This window comes from Lonchura striata, chromosome 2 (genome assembly GCF_050655825.1).
Source record: "Lonchura striata isolate lonStrDom1 chromosome 2, ASM5065582v1, whole genome shotgun sequence".
Taxonomy (NCBI): domain Eukaryota; kingdom Metazoa; phylum Chordata; class Aves; order Passeriformes; family Estrildidae; genus Lonchura; species Lonchura striata.
In genome coordinates, this window is record NC_140704.1 from 9,191,360 (window position 1) to 9,218,004 (window position 26,645).

Sequence of the window (26,645 nt, forward strand, 5' to 3'; positions counted from 1 at the left end):
AGGCTTCCACATTGGGATGAATTATATTTAGTAAGAATTACTTGAAAAGAAGCACAGAATTGGTTTTTCATGTAATGATAAAAACAAAGTCACAAATAGCAGTGTTACAACAATGCCATAAATCTGATAAAACATCAGTTTTTGATAGTTTATACTTTAAAATGTCCTTGTTTACTAGCTTGTAAATAAAATTGTTAATATGAACCCCTTTTCTTTTTCAGACACTTTATCACTTTGAAGCTTCTTTTTATAATAAATAATTCTTCTCAAACTCCTTTTTCAGCCATTTCTGTCATTTTTGTGATGGGGAAATGACAAGATATGAACTCTGCCCAGACACTCTTCATTTAATGGAGACTAGTAGAGAGATTTCCAAAATGCAATGATTTAGAAGTAGAAAATAGATGGGATAATCAGTTAAATCAATCCAGTTCACTAAATATAACCTGCAAATCACACCAGCTGCTCTCTGGGAGAGACCTCCAGCAAACTACAGAATTTACTTTTTCAGTCTTTTAGGCTTCCCATACAATTGGTATAACTGGTAAATACAAAGACTTGGGAAAGCAGATGAAGAAGCAAAGAGAACCCAAATAATTTCTGATAATCAAAACTCAATATTAATAAACAGGACTCCTAAAAAACAACACAAGGTGCTAACCCTTGCTGCATCAGATAGCATTCATCCCATTACATATTGTGAAAATAATTAACTCAACTGTGATGTCTTTCAAGCTTTTAAAAAAATTAGGATCTTCTAACTGAAGGAAAAAATTGTGTTGAATTTAGATTTTTGTTACCAACTTCACAATTACCAAATTCACTAGTCAGAAAGTCATACAGACTTTTTTATTAAATATTTTGTTTGTAAATGACATAATTTTAATATGAAATGGGTCAAATCTGGCAAGGGGAGAATTGCCATTTGTAAATCATAACGGTGCCTGAAAGTTAAGCAAATTTGTAGAATGAAAGATTAATGGTCAACAATCTGTACTTAATTTAAAAAGTATCTGACTGCAGCTGGAAAAATGACTTCAGAGAGAACCATACATAAATACACACTTGTATTGTGTCCCCTTTCTGCTGTAGCAACACTTATTTGAAAGTCATAGGGAAAGGCAAATTCAAGATGACTGTATGTGTTGCAATAATTTCCCTTTCTGCTTTTTCATAGAGACATAAACTGTTCTTATTCTTCTCAGTAGATTCATAACAAGCCTTATTATTAAGTAATTTAAACATGAGCTTTGTTTAGAGCTGCACCGCTGACAAAACTACATTAAGGAGCAAAAGTCCACCAAAATAATTAGAAATTAGCTTTTCCTTTAGTACTGAAAATGTGGAAACTAAACAATACAGGGCTACAAATTTTAAGGGACCATTTCTAAGTACCTTCTCCAACCAGAGCCATAATTAGAGGGAGCATGGTAAAAGCAGACTCCTTCACTGAACGCTTATGGAATTTCTAATGCTGTATTTATTTCTCATGGCATGACAAGTTACTAGAGCTCTAGGGGCCACTGTTCTGTGCCTATGTCTCCCTTGCTGTTTTTCCTTTATTAAATTAAAATATGCATATTTTACACATTGAATTGCTTTCTGTTGGTTTTCAGCTGCTCTTCTGTCTGAAGGTGAGAACTAATTAGACATGCAGGAAGTCCCATTCCAGGCAAAGAAAATAAAACTTGGGAATCACAACTGCTTGAAAGCCCAGTGTCTGCATAGAACAAAATGCAGAAGAATAATTTAGTCTGTAAATTAATTTCAGCACTCATAAAACGTGCTGAACTGGAAGAACATAAACCAGCATTTAGAGCAGACAAGGGTTTGGTACAGTTGTTCCTACTCAGCCCATGGGCTTGGAACACTGACTTTGCTGGAAGACTCATTCAGCAATGGGGACATGGTCTCCTGCTACTGGGATTTGCCCTTGGAGACTACTGATGACTAATCCTTTTTACAGAGGAAACAGTCAACTGACAATATTTTACTGAATTCCAAAACTGGAAGAGAGAAGCAAGTGTTGCTGATGAGACATGCAAAGATTTGTCATGTCCTCAAGACTGTGATTCAGGAATCAGTTCTTAATATGCCACTGTGATCTCAGAGGAAACCAACAGTCAATTTTTTGGACTGATGCTGTCAACTTACTCCTGAACAGGGGTAGAGAAAAGTAAAAATATTTTTAGATTAAGAAATGCAGGACTGGGGCAACAAAAAGCAAATGGCAGTTGAAGGCTGAAAGGCATTTCCAGTTGCAAGACTATTTCATGTACAGACAAGTAATGGAGGCAAGATGGGTAAGGAAAAGGATGGGTTTGACACAGAATTGTAGGATGATGAAGATTTTCCTTGCTTCCTAGAGGAGCATCCCAGCCACAAAGGGGCAGCACTACCTGAAATCTGCCTTCCACCTCCTGTCTGACTCTGCTGCTCATGAGTGGGGTCTGCTCTGTCATCCTTGCCAGACTGAAGCACTGGGGGATCTATCCAGCCTGAGCTACAGATCTGTTTAGACAAAACCCGTGGAGTTTTCTGGTCTAAACTACAAGTGTGTCCACTATGAAGGTGGACTGTATTTCACTTACTCTCATGACTTACTGCTATAGGTGCACTGTACCTTACCCAGCATTTGCAAAATGAGGAAAATCATATTTGTCTAACTCAGCTGCAGAACTTCAATAATGTTCAGATAATGATTAATTATGTTCTTCATGGAGGGAGGACATCACAAGAGCACAACAAATGCTTACAGAACTATATATATGACATATTATTTCATTTTCCAAGGCAACTAAAGCATGGCATGAAGTGCTTGTTCCCTCCCCATATTTCACTTAATGTGGTAAATTAAAAAAAAAAGTGAAAATGCACTTCCCTCCAAAAAGAAGGAGGGGAAAGAAGGGCAAATGTGGGTAGATTTATGAAAGAAAGGCATTATATAGAATATTTTTCAGAAAGAAAATTTATGTCCTCCTACAGAAATGTTCATTTGGAGATGACAAACCTTAGCAGACATGCAATTTATAAAACCAGCATAATTAAGAACAATTTTTCAGTGAAAGGACAGTTGGTTTTAAGTATACTAACTCTTAGAAATAGTTTCTTGCATATTATCATCCCTTGCTTCTTAGAATACTTTGCAAGTTAAGACATGTACTACATGTCAAATATTTTGTGGAATTATAACCCAGCACATACTGAAAATAATAAAATTTTATGCCTCCAGAATTATTCACAACATGGAACTCCTGCTGCGAAAACTTGTTATAGATCAGAAATGTTCTACATCCTCTTTCTTTTGAATTATGTTCAAAGAGATGTTGAATTTTAATAGCGCTATGTGAAAGAGCTGAGTGAAATCTCACTGAAGCTGCCGGACAAAATCATCACCTTTCATTCAAGATAAATGTAAGAAACAAGCAAACTCTTTTATGAAGCCTGATAACTGAAATTACAGAAGTTATCATCAAAAACAAGAGAAACATGAAGCATATGGACCTGTGAGCTTCTCTAGAAACTGATATGCTTAATGCAGAGAGAGAGCATTAATCAAGGCAAGATGATTAATCCTGATAAGCAGCATAAATGTGTAAAAGGAATAAAGACACCACCAGCAAAGCTCGACAAACTAGCATTGTGATCCTGGTAGAAGAAAAACTGAAAGAGAGGTTGGGGGTAAAACACTGGGTGAATGAGATTTGGAAAATAGAAGTTATTGACTGTTATTTGATTCTGTCTTTGTTCAAGGAAATAAAACTCTGTTATTTCTTTGTAAATAAAATGGAACTCTATCAAAGCAAAACCCTGTCCTGAGGATGAATTTTCTTTCCAGCTGAGAAGAAAACAACCCACAGACCTGACAAATTGTTTAACCACTCAGGTAAAAATGGATTAATACCATGTGAGGACAGTCATCCAGTTTTCAAGAAAGGGAATCATGAGGTGGAATTCCCACTGAACAAGAATAGAATCAATAGAGGATGTATTTCTCAGAAATAGTAATTGGTAAAAAATGAAAACAAGACCAGATAAAATTAAAAGAAGACTTAAATCAGCTGGAGGCTTTTCAAAATTAATTAAAGTAGTGGCTGGAAAATTTCCAGAGTGGTCCAAGAGATGACAAGCGGGTAGAGATGAAATCTCTGCTTGAGCTGCAAACACAGAGCATCCAGACAGATTAAGAAGCCCTGTGGCAAAACAGATCAATGAGATGACTGACAACACAACTCCTGCAGGCTAGAAAGTTTTCAAAGGAATAGGTAAGCCAGGAAAGTTGGAACTAACTTGGCACTTGCTAACTTAGAGAAGCTATGCCAAGAATCTAAGGAGCTGGAGAAATAAACCAGAGGGACACAGATAAGCATGGAGGCTTTTTGCCATTAGAAAAGTCAGTGTAAGATTGCTGCTTTTGTTATCATTATTTTTCTTACAGTATATACAAATTCTAACACCATTTGCAAATAACAAATATCCAGGCATTTGGACCATCTCCAGCTCAAACATGTGCCTTTGAAAGAAAAACTTTCATCAAGCTGATCCTTCAGGTCAGCTTGGAAACCCAAATTAATAGAAAGTTTTACAGAAAATTCTGAGACTAATGGCCTACTCTAGAGGCCCAAATTAAATGGTACTGAAGAATGATACCTGCTCTTCTCCACCCTACCAAAAAGACTCAATCTTCCAAGAGGTGGTCACTAGTGAGATAAATGGAACTGGTGCCTCTTCAATCCCATAATGGTACTAGGCTTAGATCACACTGAATCACACAGAACCACTGGGTTGGAAGAGATCTTTAAGATCATCAAGTCCAACCCAGCCCTAACACCTCAACCCTGGCACCCAGTGCCACACCCAGTCTTTTTTTCAACACATCCAGGGATGGTGACTCCATCAGCTCCCTGGGCAGGCCATTCCAGTACTTTATTACCCTTTCTGTAAAAAACTTTTTCCTAATATCCAACCTATAAATATAGGTGCAGCTTAGACCTCACCTGTACTAAGAATGCTAAACTACATGAGCCTGGGCCAAGCACCATCAGTGTTGTATGAAAAAACTCTGCCTAGTTTGAGAAAGCAAAGGCACTGAGCTGACTATGATCTTTGTTTGGATCTGGGCAACTCAAATACAGTAAATGGGAATTTGTTTGCTAAGTGTCTAACAGCACTTGCACTAAAATACTGGGCACTGGATCAACATAACAGGTTTTAGAGGGGCCTGCCAGTAAAACTAGAAAAAAAGATTGCCCAAAACTAAATTATCTGTTTGTTAAAACCTACAAAGTATTGTGACATTCCACAAATCCATTCATAGCAGGCCAGACTACTTGCTGCTGTAGAAGTAGTCACTGACTGGTGGGAGAATATCATGAAAGCTTGAGAGAAAGCTGGTCTAGAAACTATATCTGGAATAAGAGCATGAAATGCAGACAGTCAGTACAGATCGGAAGCAGTCTGGATTTCATTGTGGATATCAGCTGTGTTGCGAATGCCAAGAAAGTTGCCTTACACTGTCAAGTAAAACAAATGTTCTGTAGACAAGAGTTTTCTAGAAGTCAGCTTGAAAAGCCTACAGGAGTGGAGACAATTACAACAGGTTCTTGCTGGGGCAACCTTTCAGCCAAGACACAACGGAGTGACTGATGACCACTGTGCACCCTGACTGTTGGGAATCTCAGCAGCCAAATCTCTGCAAAATAGGAATCAATACATCCAGCAAATATTGCCATGGAAGGTGGTGTCAAGCTCCAAGAGTTTCTGTTTGACTTGCTAAAGCATGACATTGTGCATTTAGACAAGGAACAGCAGAATAGTCCCAGGTCCCTCTGGAGGCAGCTGCTCTTCTCACTATCAGTCAGAAAACTGCTTCACTGAGCACAAAAAGGGAAAACAGAAATGCAACTCTGCAACAGCTGGCATTAAGTGGAGGAGGGAGAGGGAGGAGAACCACTGAGAAGATGTATCAGGAATGAATAATTGAATCATTAAACAATCCCTTGCGGCAGCATCATGGAAGCACCATAAACAGCAGAAAACTGTATCCAAGTAAATATCAACTGACTGTGCCTTGACAGGAGTTAAGACTGTTTTCCATAGCAAGTTCAGGTTTCCTATGCTTTACATTAAAATAGGCACAATTAGGTGAAAATAGAAATTAACTTTTCTCCTGCAAGTGGGCATAAACTGCAACATATTCAAGCCATGGCTTTTGACTTGCAGACTTCTTTATTTTCATGGTCGTGGATGCAGTGTTCTGCAAGGAACTCATATCTCTTGGCCTGTTTACTACATCTGGTTGACAGCCTGGGCTGTGTAAATGGTCTGGGACAAGAACTTGGACATTGAATTGTGATTGACAGGCAGTTTAAGAAAAGTGGGTCATGGACCAACCCAGGACACTGGCATAGGTAGATTGTTATGTTGAAGTGACAGACATCATCAAAATAAATTTCAAAAAACACCTTTTCTATGGAACCTAACCGAAGAAATAGTAGAAGAGCATCACATCAGAAATGCACACAGGCACACTCAAACCAAAGCTGAACCACGGCTCCCAAACAGCTTTTGGTGAGATGTTTACAGCAAATCTGGTGGAGGGCTGGAGTGAACTTTCACTGATGGATTACTGGAAGAGAAATAGCAAAAGCAGCAGAAGGAAAGTGAAGATTTTCCACACAAAATAGCATGAGGAAATAAAGAAAGAGAACTTTTAAGTATGAAGTGGAATGAAGAAGATGGTGCCACAGAACAAAGTTGTAGTCTTTGTGACTGTGCAAACAGGGTGCCTAACTTTTCAAACTGATGTGGGAGAAATACAAAATATATCCTTCATACTATGTTTGTATGATTAATTCTGATTTCTGCAATGCTTACTCAAAGTGGGCTTTTTAAATGCTGTATTTAAAAACAAGAACATATATTCTTCAACTTGTAAAGAGGCATTTACAGGTCAAAGTACACACAGTGTAGATAAACAAATATGAAAAAAGAAACAATTAAAAACCTGGACCATAGAAATCATAAAATGTCATTAAAGAATAGCTAACATACTATTTGATTTTGCATGTGTAGCTTAACAAATACATTTTCAAGTATCATGCCTGTCAGAAGGAATCCATTTACCAAGCAAAAAAGATCAGTCTTCTCAATTTTAGCTAATTACCAAACAGTGAAGACAAAATTCACAAGCTACTTGAAGATTCAAGCCAGACCAAAAGCTCACCTGACTTCAAGCAGAAAGCATTTACTCTGCCCTTCTAGAAAACAGTCCCAAAATATCTTGGACTGAGCACTTAAATATCCATGCGCCCAAAATTCAACAACTTTTTTGAAAATGTCATGATTACTCATCAGAAAAATCGTGACATGAAAAGAGTCTTCATTTGAGATCAGTTAATAATTTCTAAGGATAGGTCAAGTGATGCAGATGAAGAGATGACTTCAACAGATGCAAGCTCCTAAAATACAATGACACTTCTGAAATTGTCACACAGACATTCTCTTCTCTTCAGAACAAAAACTTCTAAATTCATAATGCAAAACAAAAAATAAAAGCATATGTTCATGTTGATAATAAGCCCCAGCTGGCCTCCTCCCCAGGCAGCTTCTGCAAACTTTCAGACACAGTTCTGTACTTCCAAAGGAATACCTAACATTCATATCCATCACACCATCACACACATCTACAGCGTGTGTATGTCCAAACCTGAGAGCTGCACAGCACTAAAACACCTGCTTGCAAAGTAAGCTCCTAATTATGCATCAAAAACTACTCCATTTAGTCCCAGTCCTGCAAAGAATTCTGCTCCTACTTAAATTTATGCAGCTGGGTCCTAACTGCCTGTGGCAGGGGAAATGCATAAAGATTTAAGCATATTGGAGAACTGGGACACGTGTGGAATAGATTTCAATGGAAAATTCATGGCACTTGGTGTTAGGTCCTTTCTGATCTGGAGAATGACAATGAATTCTGGCTACACTCTTCAGGCCCTCTGAAAATCACTGAATTCTTGGCAGTAATTTAGTTACAGTGACTAGGCATTAAAATATAAATACTTTGCCCTGAGGTTCTCAGTATAATTTTCAGAGAAACTATTCCTTAGCAGGGCTTGTTTTACACATAAATGGCTTGAATAACCATGCACTAGATTTTAAATATTTTGAAATCAAGGTCCATTTACAGTGACTCAAGCACAACATACTTTTACGCAAATTACATTTCAAGAAGTAAAGGAAAACTTGTGACATAAATTCAACTTTCAAAAAGATGTTTAACTTACCTGCCAGAAGTCAGCAACAGTAGCAGGGAGAGGGCCCTGGGTGGCAATATATGCAGGGTTTCGGGGGTCATGGTCCATCTGGAATAAGGAAGAAGAACACAGACTGGATTTATTTGAAGGAAATCCCTTGGAGTGTTAGAGACAGAAAGCTTGTGAGGGCAGAACAAAAAACTTCCTAAAAGACTGTCATATCCATCCACCCTTTATTGGCAAGTAAAGTGTTTTATTTCTATTTGTGAGCTCAGAGGAGAAGTTTTCCCCCAAAAGACTGATGACACCAGATGAATATCAGCACACGTGATGAGCAATGTCCCATGTCCTCAACATGCAGAGGAAGATCATTTATGGTGGCTGACAAAGGCATTTATTTGAGATCAGTACTCGTGGTTTCATAGCAACCTAGGAGCCTTTTGAAACATTTTTCTACACTGAATGTTAAGAATGCTCCACACATCTAAATATGTTCTCCATTTCCACCATGCAAGTCAAGGGCACATGTAACTAAAAAACAGCAAAAATGGGGAACAAATTCAGTTTCTGGCTTTTTCTGGTTAGCTGATTTATCTAAATGCATGGATTTGGCCTCAATGAAGGAAGTTCTGCTTAAAGACCTTAATTATTACGTTTAATTCAAGGAGCAGAAAATTCACTGAGCAGAGAAAATAAAGAATCTAAGAAACAAAGCCATCAGGAGTAAATAGGATTAGTGTGTTACAATGAATGTTTTTGAACTGATGGGTTGTTTTCTTGGTTCTAAATCTTAGGACCCATTCTGCTGAAAAAGAAGATCTGTTGATAGGATTAAAAAACAAACAAACTCATTCTAACCCTGAACTGGGCAGGACAAAACTTTGAACATAAAGAAAAGAGACCCATTTCAGCTCTGAGATGTGTGGGTGTGACTCAGTGACACTGAAGTCGGTAAGAGTTAACTTATACTCATGTAGCTGAAGGCAGAATTTGTCTCAATACACAGTTCTGTTCTATAAGTAAAGATCTGAATAAGAATGAATGTGAGTCACATTCGCATTAACAGGCATCTCCTGAATTTATTGATAGCCTATCAAAATTTTCAGTGATGGTACATGTCAGCGTAAAAAAGGCACCTCATAATTATGTGCAACATAAAAGAGGGAAGAACCATAAAAGAACAGATGTAAGTTATTCTAACAGAACAACAATATGATGAATGTTGTAAAAAGGAAAAGAACACTTTTATGTTTCTAATTTTCTGATGTATAATTAAGCTGGACTTAATATTAAAATTCTCCATGACAACACAACACAGGTAAAAGTCACTGACTCCATTTAGACTAAAAGCTTACTTCTGATTCATCACCCATAGTTACAAAAACACCTTGACCAGGATGTCTGTAATACCATCATTTTATTCCAAGTTTCATTGGGATGCTTCTCTTATCAGCAAATAAATCTTCCCAACAAGCAACTGCTCACTAGAAATGTCAACCTTGCTTTCTTTGCCTTTTGTCAAAAGCAATTCTAATAGCAGCACATTTACTACTGTGGGTATTTTAACACCAATGAAAACTAGCTTTCTTCAGAAATTGGTATTAATAAAAAAGCCCTTAGGAAAAATTTCAAAAGGGGCATTTTTTTTGTTGTTGTTGTTGTGCTTTGCTTTGTTTTGTAAGAATTGAGACTCTGAACTAAACACAGCTGAAAACAACAGTAAATGTGATCAAGCAAAGTCAAGCTTACAAGCAGGGGGGAATTTTATTTTCGGTTACAGTTGAAATAATTTGTTGTTGTCTCGTTTCGAATCCCAAAGATCTACAAGATTTAATTTTGTGGTGAAATGATTTCCTATGCTGGAACTAAAAATCTTAACTTAGAAAAATTGACCTACACCAAGGAGGATATGCTACTCCCAGAGGAAATTGTTGTAGGCTGCATCCACTCAGAACTGATGTCATTTCTCCACAGGCTAGAGCTTGGCTTGGAAAAGTAACCAACAGTAAATGCACCAAACTTTAGAAAAAATAAAATTTACTTTGAATTCTTCCTAAATTATTATTTTTTTAAAATGTAGATATGCCAGAAAACAAAGGCAGAAGAAATCAAGGATGATGCAAATAGTGCTGTCATGGAGGAAATACGTCTCAACATTCAGCTGATAAATCAGGAATAGGCCAATCTTGGCATTTCAGCATTAATCAATCTCTGTCACAAAGGTGCTGTTGGAACGTGGCAGACATTACAATAAGCACAGAATGGTGAAGTGTATCAGCAGTTTAACAATAATTCAAAAGACAATTACAATTATTACATTCCAAGCACATTGTGTTGCACAAAAAACAATTATGAGCAGAAACTCTTCTTGCTTGGAGCAAATAGAAAATGGCAGAAAATGCTATCACACTATTAAATGATCTTTAACTGAACAAAGATAAGAGCAAAGTTTACACTAATTAAATGAAATTCCTGGTTTCATCAATTTTGTATTACATGCACTGTTTAAAAGACCATGGATTTCAAGAAAAGTGTGAAAAATCCCTACTCTGGTCACATTCAATTTAATATGAGTAGGTGATGGCAAGGAACAGTTCTTGAATGTTTTTTCTTTGTTCTTTTTTATTCTCCCAAGGTCAGCAAGAACACCAAGGGCATCTTAATCTATCAAAGTTAACAGAAGTTTGAATAAAGAAATAAAGTCAGTAATGGGTTTTAAACTAACTAATCAAGGATCAAGTAAAAAGTTTTTTTTTTAATGTCAGTAGTCATTATCTTCTTTCAAGGATCCCTCAGATTTCTCACTTCAGGAAAATAAAATAGAAAATGTATTCTCCAGAGAAGAATGGAGAACTCCAGACTCCATACAATCAAGTATTAAAACAAAAATTGATTGTTTGCTAACATTTTACATCAGAACAACCTTCAGAAATCACCCTAATAATAATTGTTCAAAAAGAACATCATTTTTCCCTCTATTTCCACATCAAAGCACCAAGTTCACAAGGCTTACATCAGAATGGGATTGAACAGCCATTGTTGGAAAGAAAAACCTGCAATTATTACAACTGTTCTGCTATGGTGGAATTCTCATTTTGTGCTGCAGTACAGCAAAGGCAAATCTGGTGATAATGTTTCAATCTATTTTTCCATGATTTTATGTTAGGGGTCAAGGGTTACTATAACTGGCCATGCAATTGATTGTGCTGATTTCCATCACTACCAGTATCAAAAACAAATGAAAAGAAAAATGAGGAGCACTGAGATTTCTTCTTAGAATGGAAAAACTAGAGCAAACTTTAGTGGCACAACTTGTGTTTTCCTACAGGGCTTTGCAGTATCAGCTGACTTACAGTACCCTAAAGTAGGAAAATATATGAAGAACATAATCACAACTGGTTGCATCTTGTTAATATCAGACCAGGATTCCACCTTGGCTTTACTGCAGAATAAAAGCTGGTTCTTCCCTCAAGAGTTCAATTATCCAGCTGCCTTATTCTAAGACTTTGCAAGAATTCCCTGAAGAATACTGAATTTTGTTGCGTTTTTGATAGAGATTGTGCTGCTGCATGATTTCACTGATAATGCTGATGAAATACAGAAAAATCAATACATTGTGGGAGTAAATCCTTGAGAGTGGTACATGTAGATTCTTGTTAAGCAGTCTTGTAAAACTGCAAACTGAAGTAAAAGTGTCAATAGGCATCAATGACCATTTTGAAATTTTATGTAAATAATAATACTGATGAAGTCTTTCCCTTTACCTTCCCTTTCATCTTGTCAGATCTTTAATTTCCACAGGGTGAGATGTGGTCTCAGTCACACCATATTTACCTTCCTTTAAAGCCTCCGAGTCCATCTGAAATATTCCTGAATCATGAGATCAGAATGAAATCCAGTGTAGACCAAATATAACAGAAAATAAGTTGAAATCTGATTAACACCTTAAAAATTAGTATGGATTCAACCTTCTGTGTGGCTTCCAGACTTAATGTGTTTACAATACCAAGAAAATCTACTTCCATGCATATATTTATTACACAAAGTATAGATAGTCTTTAAAGAAGAAGTGTATTTGTTTTTGCAAAAGAAAGCATATCCTGCAAATGCAGATGAATTTTGTAATCATTCACCTCAGCATTAAAATTAAAAAGGTACACTAGTCCTCATCTTCATGTTTGAATTAAAATTTAAAACAATTTTTTTAATCCTTCCTTTTAAGCCCCTAATGGAATGAAAGAAGCAAATCTGGTTGCCTATGCCATTATGAATTTCAGAGTCTATTCTTGCTGATGAAATTTGTATGCTGTATTTGAACAAACTGTCATGCTAATGACATTCCTCAGTCTGGTGTCTTCAATAATAAGCAAACTGAGTTTTTAAATGTAGTTGATGGGATTTTTCTCTCTCAGACACCCTATGAGGAAAAACAGAATTTCCCATTTACTTTCATGACCTCTGATTTAAAAGCAAAGATTGCACATTATTTACTACTGGATGATTTTCCTGAAATTTAATGAGGACTAAGTACAAATATGACAGAAGTAATTATCACAGTTTTATTCTGCACAGTCAGGGTCTCCTTGTGCTGTAATTGCAAGCCTTTCATTCAGCTGCCTATACCAGAGTTATTATCATAGTACTTTATGTTATTTCAGAGAGGAGGGAAACAGATTTCTACCTCACTTTTACCCTGCAAATATATCCTAAGGACTCATTTTCCCTGGCCTCATGCTACAGCTAAATAAAAGACATATGGGAAGAACTTGGACTAAATCTTTCCAGATTCTCTTCACCCATTCCCAGCTGCTCTGAGGCCACCAATATAACCTCAGTTTTCACATCCTACTGTGAAGTATTGAGGTATTGAGGGGGGGCAGCATTTTTCAAAAGGAAGAAACATGTGGGCAGGTGGCCAGCTCATTGTCTAGCACAGGGATTTTTTTACAATGTGCTGCTGCACTCATTTAGACTTCAGTGAAGGTTGAGTGAGCCCCAGCTGGAGACTGGACCACTGACCCAGAAGCTGGAGATACCCAGCAACATGTACAGGACTGGCAGCCTCCCTCTCTGAAGCTCAAGTGGAATTACTTTATTTTACACTCTTCCTGCACCAGACAGCTCCCACACACAGGGAGGAAAAAGCCTCTTCCAGTCAGTTCATCCCATACTGATCCTGTGCTATCAATGCCCATCTCACAACAGTGCTCACTCCTCAGCCAGGCACTGCAAAGAGAAATGCACCAGCAGCATCACTGTATTGACAGGATAATTACTGAGGTTATTTAAGCTGAAACAGTCTGAAGGAAAGAAATGGTAGGATTTTTGCAAGAGTGAGTGAAAGCAGTTGTGCTGATACTCCACATCCACTTTGTGCTTTCAGGGACACTCACTAAATGTGTGCCTGCTACCAAAAAAGATCTCAAGCAAACAGCAGTACAAATAGCACATATGTCCAACTTAGGCTTCAATATTTGTATAAACACAGTAAATATTCCAGAATCAAGTGCCCAATTCAGTATTGCAATAGGCATTTGAAGTGGGGAGGACAAAGACTCTGCCACTTTTATATTTGACCCCATTATACAAAAACTACACCAGATTAACAAATATATTTACACTAATCTGAGGATATTTAATTTGGCTCAAAATTCAGCAGTTTGCAGGGAATCTTTCCATACCATGGGCTTGCAAAGCAGGGATTTTGTCCTATCAGCCCCACACTGCATCATCTCCAGGAAACATAGTTTGATCTATTGCTTTCAAAATAGCAAAATGACTACTGGCTAAGTGGAGCAAACTCATGTAACTAACTGGAGCATCTCTTTCCTTGGAATAACAGGTCTACACAAATGTCAGCTGTGGCATCCTCTCCTTACAGTAGGGTCTCTATCCTACTATGAAGAAGAGGAACTTGAATTTTTTCTTGGCAGTTTTTCTTGGCTGTGCAAGTTACTGGGCACTAATCCCAATCTAATGAAACACTTGTGAACCCACTTATTTCTGGGCATAGAAGTATTTCTGTAAGAGATACAAAGACAACCATAAGAATTTTTGGTTCATCAGTGTGACTTGTACTGAACAGAACTCTTGAGTCTGGGATGACAACAAAAAAAAGAAATATGTTCTAACTCTGCAGAAAGACCCTTATTAAGAGCTGATGGAAAGGCAAGATTACAGCCCTTTGTGAAAACACAAGAGTTAAAGCTGTGGGAGTTTACATGCTTGCATGAGCTTTGGGAATTTTGACAAAGCAAACTTCTTCCCAGTTTTGTCAGTGGGATATCCTAGTCCTATTCCTTCACTTACAACACTACTTCATCTAATACTTTACTCTTCAGTGTAATTAAAGAAACAGCTACACTATAATCCAAAATTACAATTGCAACAGACATATACACACATGCAAGAATTCACCCCCTTCTCCAGCCAAAATTGTGTACTAAAACTAGTTAAGCTGTGCCTACACAGACCTTTGGGCAGGTTGCAGAAATCCAGTAAAAACCCAGCAGTTGTACAACACTGAACCCCACCTAGCACTGTCTACAGATGCTGTAATTCCACTTTGATACCACGTTGTTGCCATGTGAATTACAACCAAGCTCTTACAAGAATACAGTATCTCACTCCCAGTTATCACCTCCCACTCCTGTCCTTCCCACAAAACCTCTCAGTTTCTACTATCAGATGAAGGCTTGACCAAACATAACTCACCAGCTGGGTCCTGAAGACACAAACAGAGCACTGAAGCCCTGGAGCTGGACCTCTGTGTATGATTTTACAAGCAGGATGCACATTCCTTGTAACAGGGCCTGTGATCCCCTGATCCTGGTGCCAGACACAGCTTGGTCTAGTCAGAGACATACCTAAAAGCAGTCTAAAAACTCTAATCTGTGCCTATCTACCCTTGTCCTCTGAAATAGAAACTGGCAATCCCTCAACATGCAGGTGCTTTGGCTTCCCCTCTATCCTAAGCCAAAGACAAAAAAATCCCAAAGGTGTTTTTTTTTTGGCTTCTTTCTGTGTGTTTTTTAACTCTTTGAATAAAGCACTTTTATGTGTTGAAGGAAATGAAGCTTTGAACTCTGCTGAAACAAAGATCAGGGAACACTTTTTATGTAGCTGCTGCATGTTTTTTTAAGGAAAAAAAGTATTATCAACAACATTGGAAGTAAGCAGCCTGTAATTTCATGCTGTTGCAAATTGTCAGCTGCCTTGCCCACACAAAGTCATTGAACTGGGGGAGTGATACTCCCCAGGAAAATGAACCAGTAATGGCAAATACAGCCCACTGCAGTGGGAACTTATTTTCCATCCTAAGTTCTTTCTCACAGTTGCCCTGTAATAACTTTTTGGCGCCTAATTAATGTGAATAAGAACTGTGATAAAAAGTGGCTGCAATACCAGCAGTCCCACAAGGTCAAGGACACAGTGCCTTTTCCCCCTCCACTCGGATATCCTGACACTTCCATTGAGGTGCTTTGACAGGGCAATGCCACTGGCATTACTGTACCTGTTGAGTGTCTGCAAATAGAGATCTTTTCTCCTTATCACCTTTCATGGACAAGAAGAGGACTCACATTAACTCACACAGTCATGGGAAATGGCAGCTGGGCAACACTGGAGTGTCTGGACACAAAAATTGGACTGACCTACTTTGCAGTTGGAATGAATACTCAGGGGCTAGGGGATCCTGCTCTTGCTTTCAAAACAGCAAGCTCAGAGAAGAACCAGGAGAGCTACAGAACCACCAGACTGTGCATCACTAGGTCAACAGAATAAGAAAGGTAAGAGGAAATGTCACTTCCTAATGCAGAAGAAGCTCAGAAGTCTGTGGAGCTCAGGCCTCCAGCCTACAGAAACAATTCCTCCTACTGTAGCTAGTAGGACAATACAAAAATGAACAAGCTATTTTTACCTCTCAGGAGAAGGAAAAGCTCCACTAAAGTAAAGCACTGAATTTTATAATATGTAAGTTAATAATTTCTAATATCAAGTACAGAAAAACTGACAGTATTACAAGGTAGAACGAGGGTTATCTAGTGACTTTTTCTTAGTAAATAAACTTCAAGGATTGCATGCATATATATTTCTCTTCAATTTGAAAGGACAGGCTGCAGCACCAGCATTGTGAGGTACTCACAACCTGAGATTAGCAGTGAGGTGCCTGGAGTGACCCTATTTTGGCAACAAGGATCAACTACTTGGAACACTTCTCATAAATTACCATACTTACAATTGGACTGGCATTGATGTAGTCTGAATTGTCGTGGCTACTTTCACCTTTCAGACATATCCTGGAATGGTCATCTGCAAAGGAGAAAACAAGAGAAGAAAGTTTCTACACAGTATTCTACACATTTTATGTTAGACAATTCAAAGCCAGAATAATGTGCTTTTCAAGAGAGGAAAATATCAGAAAGGATGTTTCCTTCTGACTCCCAACCTAGCCATAGGGTGGATACAGCCACAGTAACACAGCCTGACTGAGGAATGAAACAATGGGATATTGCAGAGGCTTGGTATCACAAAGGCTGTGTCCATGAGTTGCACTGATGTGCTACAACCTCTCATAGGAAAAAAAAAAAATCTCTTCTGTTCAGGGAGTTTAAGATTTAAACTAGGCAAACCACTAAAACCCCCCAGTATTATAGCAAACATTCCTGTGCTTGCAGGGTCATGGAAGAGGGAAGCTGATGGGACTTTGTCCATCTGGCTTCTCTAAAATAGGAACAGCAGGGGCATGGAAGTACTGAGAGCTGGGCAGTAAGTTAATCTGTCCTGGTCAAAGACCAGTGCTGTGTGGTGTTCCACTCGTGACATGGAGAGACAATATGACTTGGAGATGATCATGGGAGAGGAAAAATGCCAACAATTTCACTTAAAGCACAACTGGAGCACACACAGATATCTTACACTTCAGACACCAGTGAAGAAAACAGCAATTCTGGACATAGGAGACTCACTCCTGTTTGCCCATCATCACAATTATCACTTTTTAACTTGGAATTATACTGCTGCTAGCTCAATTATATTTAAAGCTGGTACACCCCAAACTCTAGTCCTTTTTTATTTTATAATTATTTCTACATCAGAACACATATAATGGACAGGTTTTATTTGTCTGTACTCAGGCAGAGACAATGCAGATATCTGCATCTCTTCCAATCATCCAGACTCACTTGCTGTTATGAGAAATGTTTCTATGTGATGAATCATTTCATCCTGTTTTAGCTGTCACAAACAGGCCAAATTGTGTTTAAGAAATGCCATTTCTTTCCACTGACTGAAGAAAGAAAGCCCAGACCACACTCAGATAATTTTAGAGATGTCTAAGTCTACATATGAATTCCAAACAACTTGTACCTGATATATAACCAGCACAATTTTTACTTCTCAGGAAACCTATCCTGCACAGTATATGGTAGAAAGAGGTTGTGGAGCTGCCCTTTCTGTAACCCTCTATAGCTGAACACAGATACTGATGTTTTGAGAGGATTGAGGATGAAAAGGACAGGACAGGGAACATGCTCATGTACATTTTTCATTTCCATCCCACTTTGGCACCACTGCACAAAAAAATCCAAAATATAAATAAGAACTTTTGACACCTGAGATCTTGGGCTACCAAATATTTTTTACAGAAGGCTTTGCAATGAGCAGTGTCACAGAGTGCTTTGAAGAATTGCAGCTCTGAAACCTTCTGGCTTTGCAGAGGTAGACAGGTTACATGCAGTAAATGTGGTCTCTCACATACCTTAAGCTAAGCAAGCACTCAGGATAAGCCCTGTTCATTGAATAGCAAAAATGTTTGAACTAATCACCAAAGGAAACGTGTGAAATGTTTTCAGAGGATGAAGGAGAGAGAGCAGACAGTGATTCATCAGTACTTAGCAAACAGATGTCAGGGTGACTCTCCAGTAAGAGTCAGGTGTGAGATCAGTAACTTATGGATCTTTTTTTTTCAAAACATAGTGTTTTCTCCAGACCCTCTGATTTAGTGTGCCATGTCATTATCTTGCAGTCTTGGAGGGCTTATCAGAGGGCAAGACATGCTAAGGGTTTGGTAGTGAAAAGGTGTTGAGACTGTGTTTGCTCTTAGAAAAAAGAAGTGTACAAAAAAGGTTCTACATGTCTTTCTGCGTATTTCAAGAGTTTGCACCCATGTGTGCTTCCATTGCAGCATCAAACATTCATATTGACAATGAACAGATTGTGCTTGTCTGTGCATCTTATCACCTCAAAGCTTCTAGGAACAAGCATAATAGCTCTTCTGAAACAGGCAGGGGAAGAAGAAAATGAAAAAAAACCTCAAAAGAGTACCATGGACACAGATTATGATGTTAACAATGAGCAACTATGGGGAAAATGCCAAATGTACAGATTTTTTTTGTTTGTTTGTTTTTGCAAACTGCATATTGATTATAAGAGAAGCAGGAAAAGCAGGAAATACAAGTAAGGAAGGTATGTCAGAAAAGGAAAAGGAGAGGGGAGAGGAGAGGAGAGGAGAGGAGAGGAGAGGAGAGGAGAGGAGAGGAGAGGAGAGGAGAGGAGAGGAGAGGAGAGGAGAGGAGAGGAGAGGAGAGGAGAGGAGAGGAGAGGAGAGGAGAGGAGAGGAGAGGAGAGGAGAGGAGAGGAGAGGAGAGGAGAGGAGAGGAGAGGAGAGGAGAGGAGAGGAGAGGAGAGGAGAGGAGAGGAGAGGAGAGGAGAGGAGAGGAGAGGAGAGGAGAGGAGAGGAGAGGAGAGGAGAGGAGAGGAGAGGAGAGGAGAGGAGAGGAGAGGAGAGGAGAGGAGAGGAGAGGAGAGGAGAGGAGAGGAGAGGAGAGGAGAGGAGAGGAGAGGAGAGGAGAGGAGAGGAGAGGAGAGGATGGTAATAAGGAAGTGAAAGAAAAGACAAATGCTGTAACTAGCTACTGCAATCTGGCCAAGCTACAACTCGTCATCATTTTAAGTATCTACAATAGCTGCTGCTGAATGCTGAACTGCTTTGCATTTGCTATTGCTCCAGCCAAGCAACAACCAAAAGAAAAGCAAAATGTATAGATGGATCATGTGGCAGACAGAGGCTTCCTAAATAAGAAGGTTAATATTAACCTGTAGCTCCAGAGAAACACAGCACAATGTTGGGTTTTATATACATGTAAAATATAAATCATAACATACAGAGGATAGAGCATCAAGGACATGATATAAGCAAACACACATGAGTTTGCAGTATATAAATCTTAATTTATAGACTGAAAAATCTATGCTTTGGTGTATACACATAGATATCTTCATGTGAGGTGGTTAATGGAGCTTGATTTAGGTAGCTAAACATGAACATAGACTGTTTGAGAAACTGTAGGGTAGATGAGACATTGAACAAGGAAAACAGACAGGACACAAGACCCCAACACTTTTACCCAATTAGACCAGCATCTGAAGCTCACACAAGATACAGTGGCATCCTAAAGCTCTTTATTTCACAATAAAACAAATACCAACTCTGGCCACTGCACAGCTCTCCTGATGTCACTGCACTGACTGGCTCCTCCCTGGCTGTATCAGGGGCTTTGTCACCAGCCTCACATGGAGGCAACTACATGGAGACACTTAAATTCAGGCATCCTGATCTACAGTGTCACAGACTCATGCCTAGTTTCTTCTGATATTTCAGAGTCCTAAAGACACTTGGGCTAGCAGGCAGAGGGTCACAAATCTCCCACAGGGCTGGTGTTATACCCAGTACCCAGTTCTGCCTGGGTACCTTGAGCACTTTAGGCATCTCAAACAACACTGGATTCCTGTGCTTAAATGACTTAGTCAAGCATAAAATGTCATTACTGTCTGAATTATTATCTGAATAATTATTATTAATTATTATTGACCAATACTGAAGTAGTATGTCATCTCAACCTTTTACTTTTCTCTCACTGGCCCTGCATCTTGAAGAAGATCATTTTTGTTGTTAGATGGAGACTGAATGCTTGTAAAATAAGACTCACATTTTCCCTCAGTCTTTTGTTTCCTTTTGATCAGATACTTCTGAAGGAACAGAACCAATAAATATAAGGTTGAAAAAAAAGGAATATGGGCAAATTTAGGTTCTCTGAATCCAGGCATAACAGAAGAAGGCAATCAACCTGGCACAACCTGCCTGGATCATAATTTTCTTCCTTTTAGGTTTAGACTGATTTTTGTGGTTTTGTTGCTGTTTTTTTTTTTTTTTTTTTTTTTTTTTTTCATACAAAGCACTACACAGGACTCCACTGAATTAAGAAAGTGAAGAACTACTGAGAAATGAAAGTGATGCAGCCTGAAGATTATGAAGAATCATAATCTGCTGATTATCATTATTTTGCCTATAGATGATCTGCAGAAAATAGAACTTTTCTTTGCTCTGAACTGCTCAAGTTCATTCACTTCAAAGCACTGTTTGCACATGCATCCATAACATGGATAATGCACACAACTCCCTGCTCAGGTGTTCCCATCTCTGGTGCACAAGCCCAGGCTGTGCTCTTAAGGCAAACAAGACAGGTCTGGGTGCATGTTCTGCCCCTAAATGCTTTGATCTCCTTTAGAGGAAAGGCAGCACAGAAATAAGCAGGTTGCTTAAATATATACCACGACCCATGGACATGACTGTGGTGGACATTTTTTGATAGATGTCCACTGCAAAAAGTTGTTTGCCAAATGTTTAAAATACCTGTATATATTCATGGTGTACATGAATAAAAACATACAGCATTGACTCTATTGAGATGGGTTTGTTTTCCAGAGATGCAAAGGGAGAAAAAAAATTGGAAAGCTTTTTTGAGCTGCTCATCTATTCACAAACAAAATAAGCATCACTAAATTATACCACTAAATATAAACACCATGTGCTCTAAATTGTGGCAATCTGCTTCTTGATTGGATAAAAGGATACAGTTTTGTTAATCTAGAAGGTCCAGGTGACTTGAATTGTTAGTATTTTTTAAACTAGTAATTAGTTAAGTGCAGTGTCAAGGTGTTCTGCTATCAAGTATTTTAAAAGCTGTTTGTATAGAAAACAGAAAAGTTAGGTACAAGAGTAATCTATGATAAAAAGTTTTGATAATAATTAGATGAGCTATATAATCAGTAAAAAAATATTGCATTACTTCAAGACTGGTTCAGAAAGAAAACCACAAAGCAAATACAACATATTAAAGCTTCTTTGAAGCCTTTCTAAGAGGAAATCTTCTATGTGAATTGGCAATCTTGTTCTACCCCTGTCGAGGTGATTATGATTATGAAAGGGGTAGGGAAACACTAACAAGGCATTACTCTGTGAGAATACACTGAATGGAGCATAACCGCTCTGTAGAATATCAAAAGCATATCAGGTTTGTTTCTTCATACATGATTAACCAAATCTATTGCTTTTTTGCTATAGTTTTAGTGTCTAGCACACTTTAAAAAAAAGGTGGGCAAACTGGGTCTTCTCATCTTAGAGTCTAAAATAACCATTGCCTTATCAAAATTTATTATTGTTTAAACTCTATACCATACTTTCCACCCATCAACAAAGTAGTAAGTAGTTCAAACATGCATAAAATGACAGCTGTTTACCAGTGCACAGCAACTTCAGAAAGTGAAGGCAGATAATTTTGTGCAATTCAGTGAAAAAGGAAAATTCTCAGTGCACTAATATTTGTAATAGAAATTTCCACATTGAAGAAACAAAGCAAATGTATCATTTTATCCTTTTAAATGTATTTAAATAGTTATAGTTAAAATGTCAGATAAATTGCAGTCACCCTATCCATGTCTAAATCTTCACGAAATCTCTTTTAGGCAGCACTGATTCAGTCTAGACCCAGATATGGGAATAAAGGCATAACAACACACCATGGAAGAAGCAATGGCAGAGAAACAAAGGCTGCTCAGTGCTGGCTGATGCATCCAGAGCTCCAATATGATGAAAAGAGACAGATTACCTGTCACCATCCCTGAGTGTATTTAAAAGACATGTACATGTGGTATTCAGAGATGTGGTTTAGTGGTGACCTGGCAGTGCTGGGTTAACCACTGAACATGATGATCTCAGACATCTTTCCCAACCCAAATGATTCTATGACACCCAAGTTAAAAATCTCTGCTCTTTAGCACTGTCACAGCCATGATACCTCTGGATTTGGAGGTAGAAAAGTCTAGTCTGAAGGTTTCTATCTTATAGCTCATCATACCATGAAGACACAGTTTCTACATCAGTCAAATAACCAGCACCAATTTCTGCCAACATCTGTAGCTCCCATACTGTCTTCTGTGGCAGCAACCAAAAACAGTCTAGCTTAATTTATGAGCAGGAACTTGAAATATCTTAAGATGGTCTGACTGTAAGTCCATATTGATAGAAGACTTTAAGCAGGAAGATTAACTTGGATCAATACATATTTTCATGGAAAATTTTCACTGCCTACCATGTCCTTTAAGAGCTGTTTTTTTTTTTTTTCAGGATGTAAAAGGACACAGAAGGCTTGCACTACTTTAACTTTCATGGTGAATTTTTTAGAACTTCTCAGCAAGCCTGATCCCCAAACACATGGAAATCAGCAAACTGCTGCTGTTGCCCCAAAAGGCTTTTGACCAGCACCGAATTTACTCAGGAGAATTAATACTGCTAAGTTGCTCTAATCCTCTTCTAAGTAGAAAAGTATTGCAGAAAGAGCCACTACATAAACAAAGAAGACCAACCCTTCTGAAGCAAATATGCAGGGACTGATGGGCTCAGTTAAATTACCATGTCCTTCCAGAGATTCTTCACTCTAAATCTGGCTATGACATTTACTTAAAGTGTTACCTGTCATTTCTCCATTTCTAAAGGAGGAATACTACTTACTCAAGACACTCTTAGGGAAAATTAATGTTTTCAGGGCACCTTAAAAATTAAACCAGCTATATATGTTTGCCAAGCTATCCAGCTGGATTGTGGGCATGCTGATTGAGAGCATTTTGGTTGCTGTGGACCGTGCATATATTCTCAGTTTCATTTTCGTTTCATTGGTTGCTTAATGAAATATGTGTCCATACATTACTAATGTAATCTATAAGATATATATATGTTTGCACAGCAAAAAATATATTACTTTTATTTCAAGCTCAAAAGGCAGCTGCTTACAGGAAAGAGCAGATTCTAGGAATATAAACATCGGGGGGTATTTTTAATCATTATTTTTATTTTTGTTATTTAGAGAGCCTTGAAGAGAGAAGCCAGTTTGCAAACTTATCCACTGAAGCCTAAAGGGGCTCTTTCAGTACAGCTGAGTATCTGATAATCAGATTAGCTAGCTCTGCCTGTAGACTGCTGCTATAACTGCTGGATGGACAAGAGACCAACATGTCTTGGTCAAAAGAAGAAGAGACTTTACTGAATAGCTACAGGCAATTCCAGTACTGACAATCACTCTCTGTGGAATTTGGTGAGACAGCACAGCTGCAGCAGCAGTGTGACGTGGCACAGTTGTGCATTTTTGTATCATAAATGCGACTCACGAGGAGATAAACAGGGCCTGATAAGACAACAGGACACGCACCCAGCCCGCAGTCACAGCCACAGCTCTCCAGTACCCACAGAAACCACTCCAGGTTGTTTACCTGCCCTCTGCAGCTTTCACAGCCCTGGGCAAAGAACAATGCACCCAGAAGTCAGAAGGGCAGGATGAAAGGGAAGTGTACGTACACGGCACCACGGCCCGGCAGCGGTTCTTCTGCACGTTCTCCTCCTGCTGCGCCGCGCTGCTCTCGTTGGGCTCGGCCTGGTACGCACACAGAGCTTCCCACTCCTTCTCCAGGCGGTTCTTGTTTTTCAGGTGATCTTCCATGTAGGACTGGAATTCAAAGAGTACTACATTAAGCAATAACTTAGCTAGGCTCAGAGCTAAGCTTAAAGGATGTTGCTCAAAGCATGGGAATGCTGAGCTTTGGGGAAAAAAAGGGGCTTAGTTTTAAGGTTCATTTATTTACTTAATAGAGTTTACTCCAAGCTTATTTGTGCTATAAAAAACGAGAATGATAAAATGTACCATTGCTAACAGAGAGGAAATGTATGAAACATCCAGTCACTGAGCTTTAGGAGGAAATTATTTCTTCTTTAGTACTTAGAAAACAGAAGCCCAAATGTCTCTTTCATCAGGCAATGAAAAAAACCAAGTTCCATTGACAAAAATTACTACAAATACCTTCTGTCAAAACAAAGGATTTTACAACCAAAGTTCAAACACATACACATGTCAAAACAGTGATGGAAATGTTGAAAAGAATTTAAAAATTGCTAGGATGAATTGTTGAGGCTTAAGCACTGGGTCATCAGAAGCTCATCTTGCAGATGAACAGGCACAGAGAGGGCCTTGAACTGAGGAGATGTTGCTAATTATTATCAATATATGTTGTTATACATTGTACATTGCATTCAGTTAAGAGTATTGGGAAAAGCATCACCGAAGAAAACTGTCTGTGGTGGGAATGATGGGCCATCCAAGTATCTTGGTGCTGATCTTTCGTAGTTCTCCCAAGGCTAGAGCTCCAGTCCAGCAGTGGATAAGAATTCAGCACCAAAGATTTGAGAAAAGTGAAGCAACATGGATCAGAAGATAATCCAAGTATATGAGGGGAGGACAGCAGAAAGGAGGAAGAGTGGGGAAACCCAGAAATCTTCCCTGCCCTTTAGCATGAAAATTAAGAAAGTGATCACCTAGTACTTCAAGCCTACTTATACAGGCTCATTACCTTGCAGAGCCTGCCATCTTCTACAACAAGCAAGAGTCATCTCACGTTACACCTGTTCATATCTGCAAATTAAACTCAATACTGCCTTTACTAGGTAGGTTGAAATTAACATTAGTAAACAGATTTAAAAAGGACAGACTGTTCGGGAGACAGGCTCAGGGCTGAGGTCAGTAGCAGAGCTTCTGGCCCAAACATCAGCCACGGTGGTTATTGCTGGAACTTTCAAGAATACAGCCCAATATGTAGCAAAACTTGTCTAGAAAAAGCTCCCAGAAAGGATTGACTGTAAAGTTAAAAAGCACTTTAATTGCTTAGGAAAAAGCTCCCAGAAAGGATTGACTGTAAAATTAAAAAGTACTTTAATTGCTTAGGAAACCCTTTCCATAGACAATCTCTGTGATGTCAAATTGCTCCTCCCAAATGTGCTTTAAAGAAGAAAAGCTCTCATGCCCAGTCTACAGGTTTAACAGAAGGTGCAAAAAGCTTGCAGCTTGTCCTCTGCCAAACAGGAGCTCTGCAAATCTGTTGTGCCACTGCGCTTCCCACCTGGCTGGCAGGGCAGGATACAGCTCCCTGCTGCAGCTAGAACAGCTTTTTGATGACAAAAGAACCCCTGACACACAGCTTTGTTTGGTGCAGGGTTTGTCAGGCTGTCTTTACACAAGGTTTGTAAATCAAAGCTGGTACTGAAAAACCAATTCAAGAAGCGACGCTTCCAGAAGGGACATCTTTAAGGACACATAAAAATATTGCATTAGAAGAAAGATTTCTAAAGGAGGTAAAAAATAGTGGTGGCCTAGATACAATCAAAACACTGTGTGATTGCTGCTTTTCTATAATGAAGGAAGAAGCATTGCAGTGGACAGAGCTGTGACCTGACAGATGTGGAGCTGGGAGAGCAGCGTGGCCCGGTGTGTGTCAGGGTGTGGGTCTGGTAACACGTTCCCAGCATTAACTTGCAAGTTAACAGGAGGAAACCATCCTCTAATAGTTTGTTTGTCCTTGTCAAAAGGCTGTTGTTACAAGGGAAAGGAGGGAGGCTAAAGATCCTGTTCTTTTCTCCTAGCAAATCTGTGCCTGGACATGTATACTGAAATCATAGTGGAAAAAAAAAAAAAAAAGATAATCCCTCCGAGCAGAGAGTTGCTGGTATACAAGAATTTTTATGAGGCAAAGGGAAAAAATAGCAAAATCTTACAATACCACCCAGCCAAGACTGCTGGCTTCAGAGCAGCTGTTTAGCATGCAGCAGAGATCAGGCAGTCAAGGACCAGCTTGTAGCATCTTCCCATTTTAAACCACAGTTTTATAATCTGATTCATTTTGACATGCCCATCACCAATATCCCACAGACTTCAGGGACATTTTATGCAGATATACAGATCTGCCAACACTGAATCTCTCCAAAATATTGGTAGGTCCACAAAGCTGTACGAAAAGGACCATGAACATTTGATTCCTAAGGCAGGACTGAATGCAGTAAGGAGCTTTCTGTTGACTCCAGCTTGTCTCTCTGATGATTTCAAGGATTGTATTTTAAAAAGAAATTTAATTTCCTTTTTAAATTGTTAAATCTGACACAGTTAAGGTAAAGTTTACTGTTAAGGTAAATTGACTGCTTTTATTGCACATGAACTTTTAAATAACTCAATGTTCTTT

The 26,645-nt window shown here is 38.7% G+C and overlaps 1 protein-coding gene across 1 annotated transcript in view; it reads right to left on the minus strand.

Moving 5' to 3' along the window:
* The window catches only part of PTPRN2 (protein tyrosine phosphatase receptor type N2), a 636,386-nt gene that overhangs the window by 37,905 nt on the left and 571,836 nt on the right, over positions 1-26,645 (minus strand). Inside the window, exons 15-17 of the mRNA XM_077789214.2 lie at positions 23,941-24,088; positions 16,489-16,562; positions 8,283-8,360 (exon numbers count right to left, since the gene is read on the minus strand). Coding sequence (XP_077645340.2) covers positions 8,283-8,360; positions 16,489-16,562; positions 23,941-24,088 — 300 coding nt within the window. The remainder of the gene's footprint in view (positions 1-8,282; positions 8,361-16,488; positions 16,563-23,940; positions 24,089-26,645) is intronic.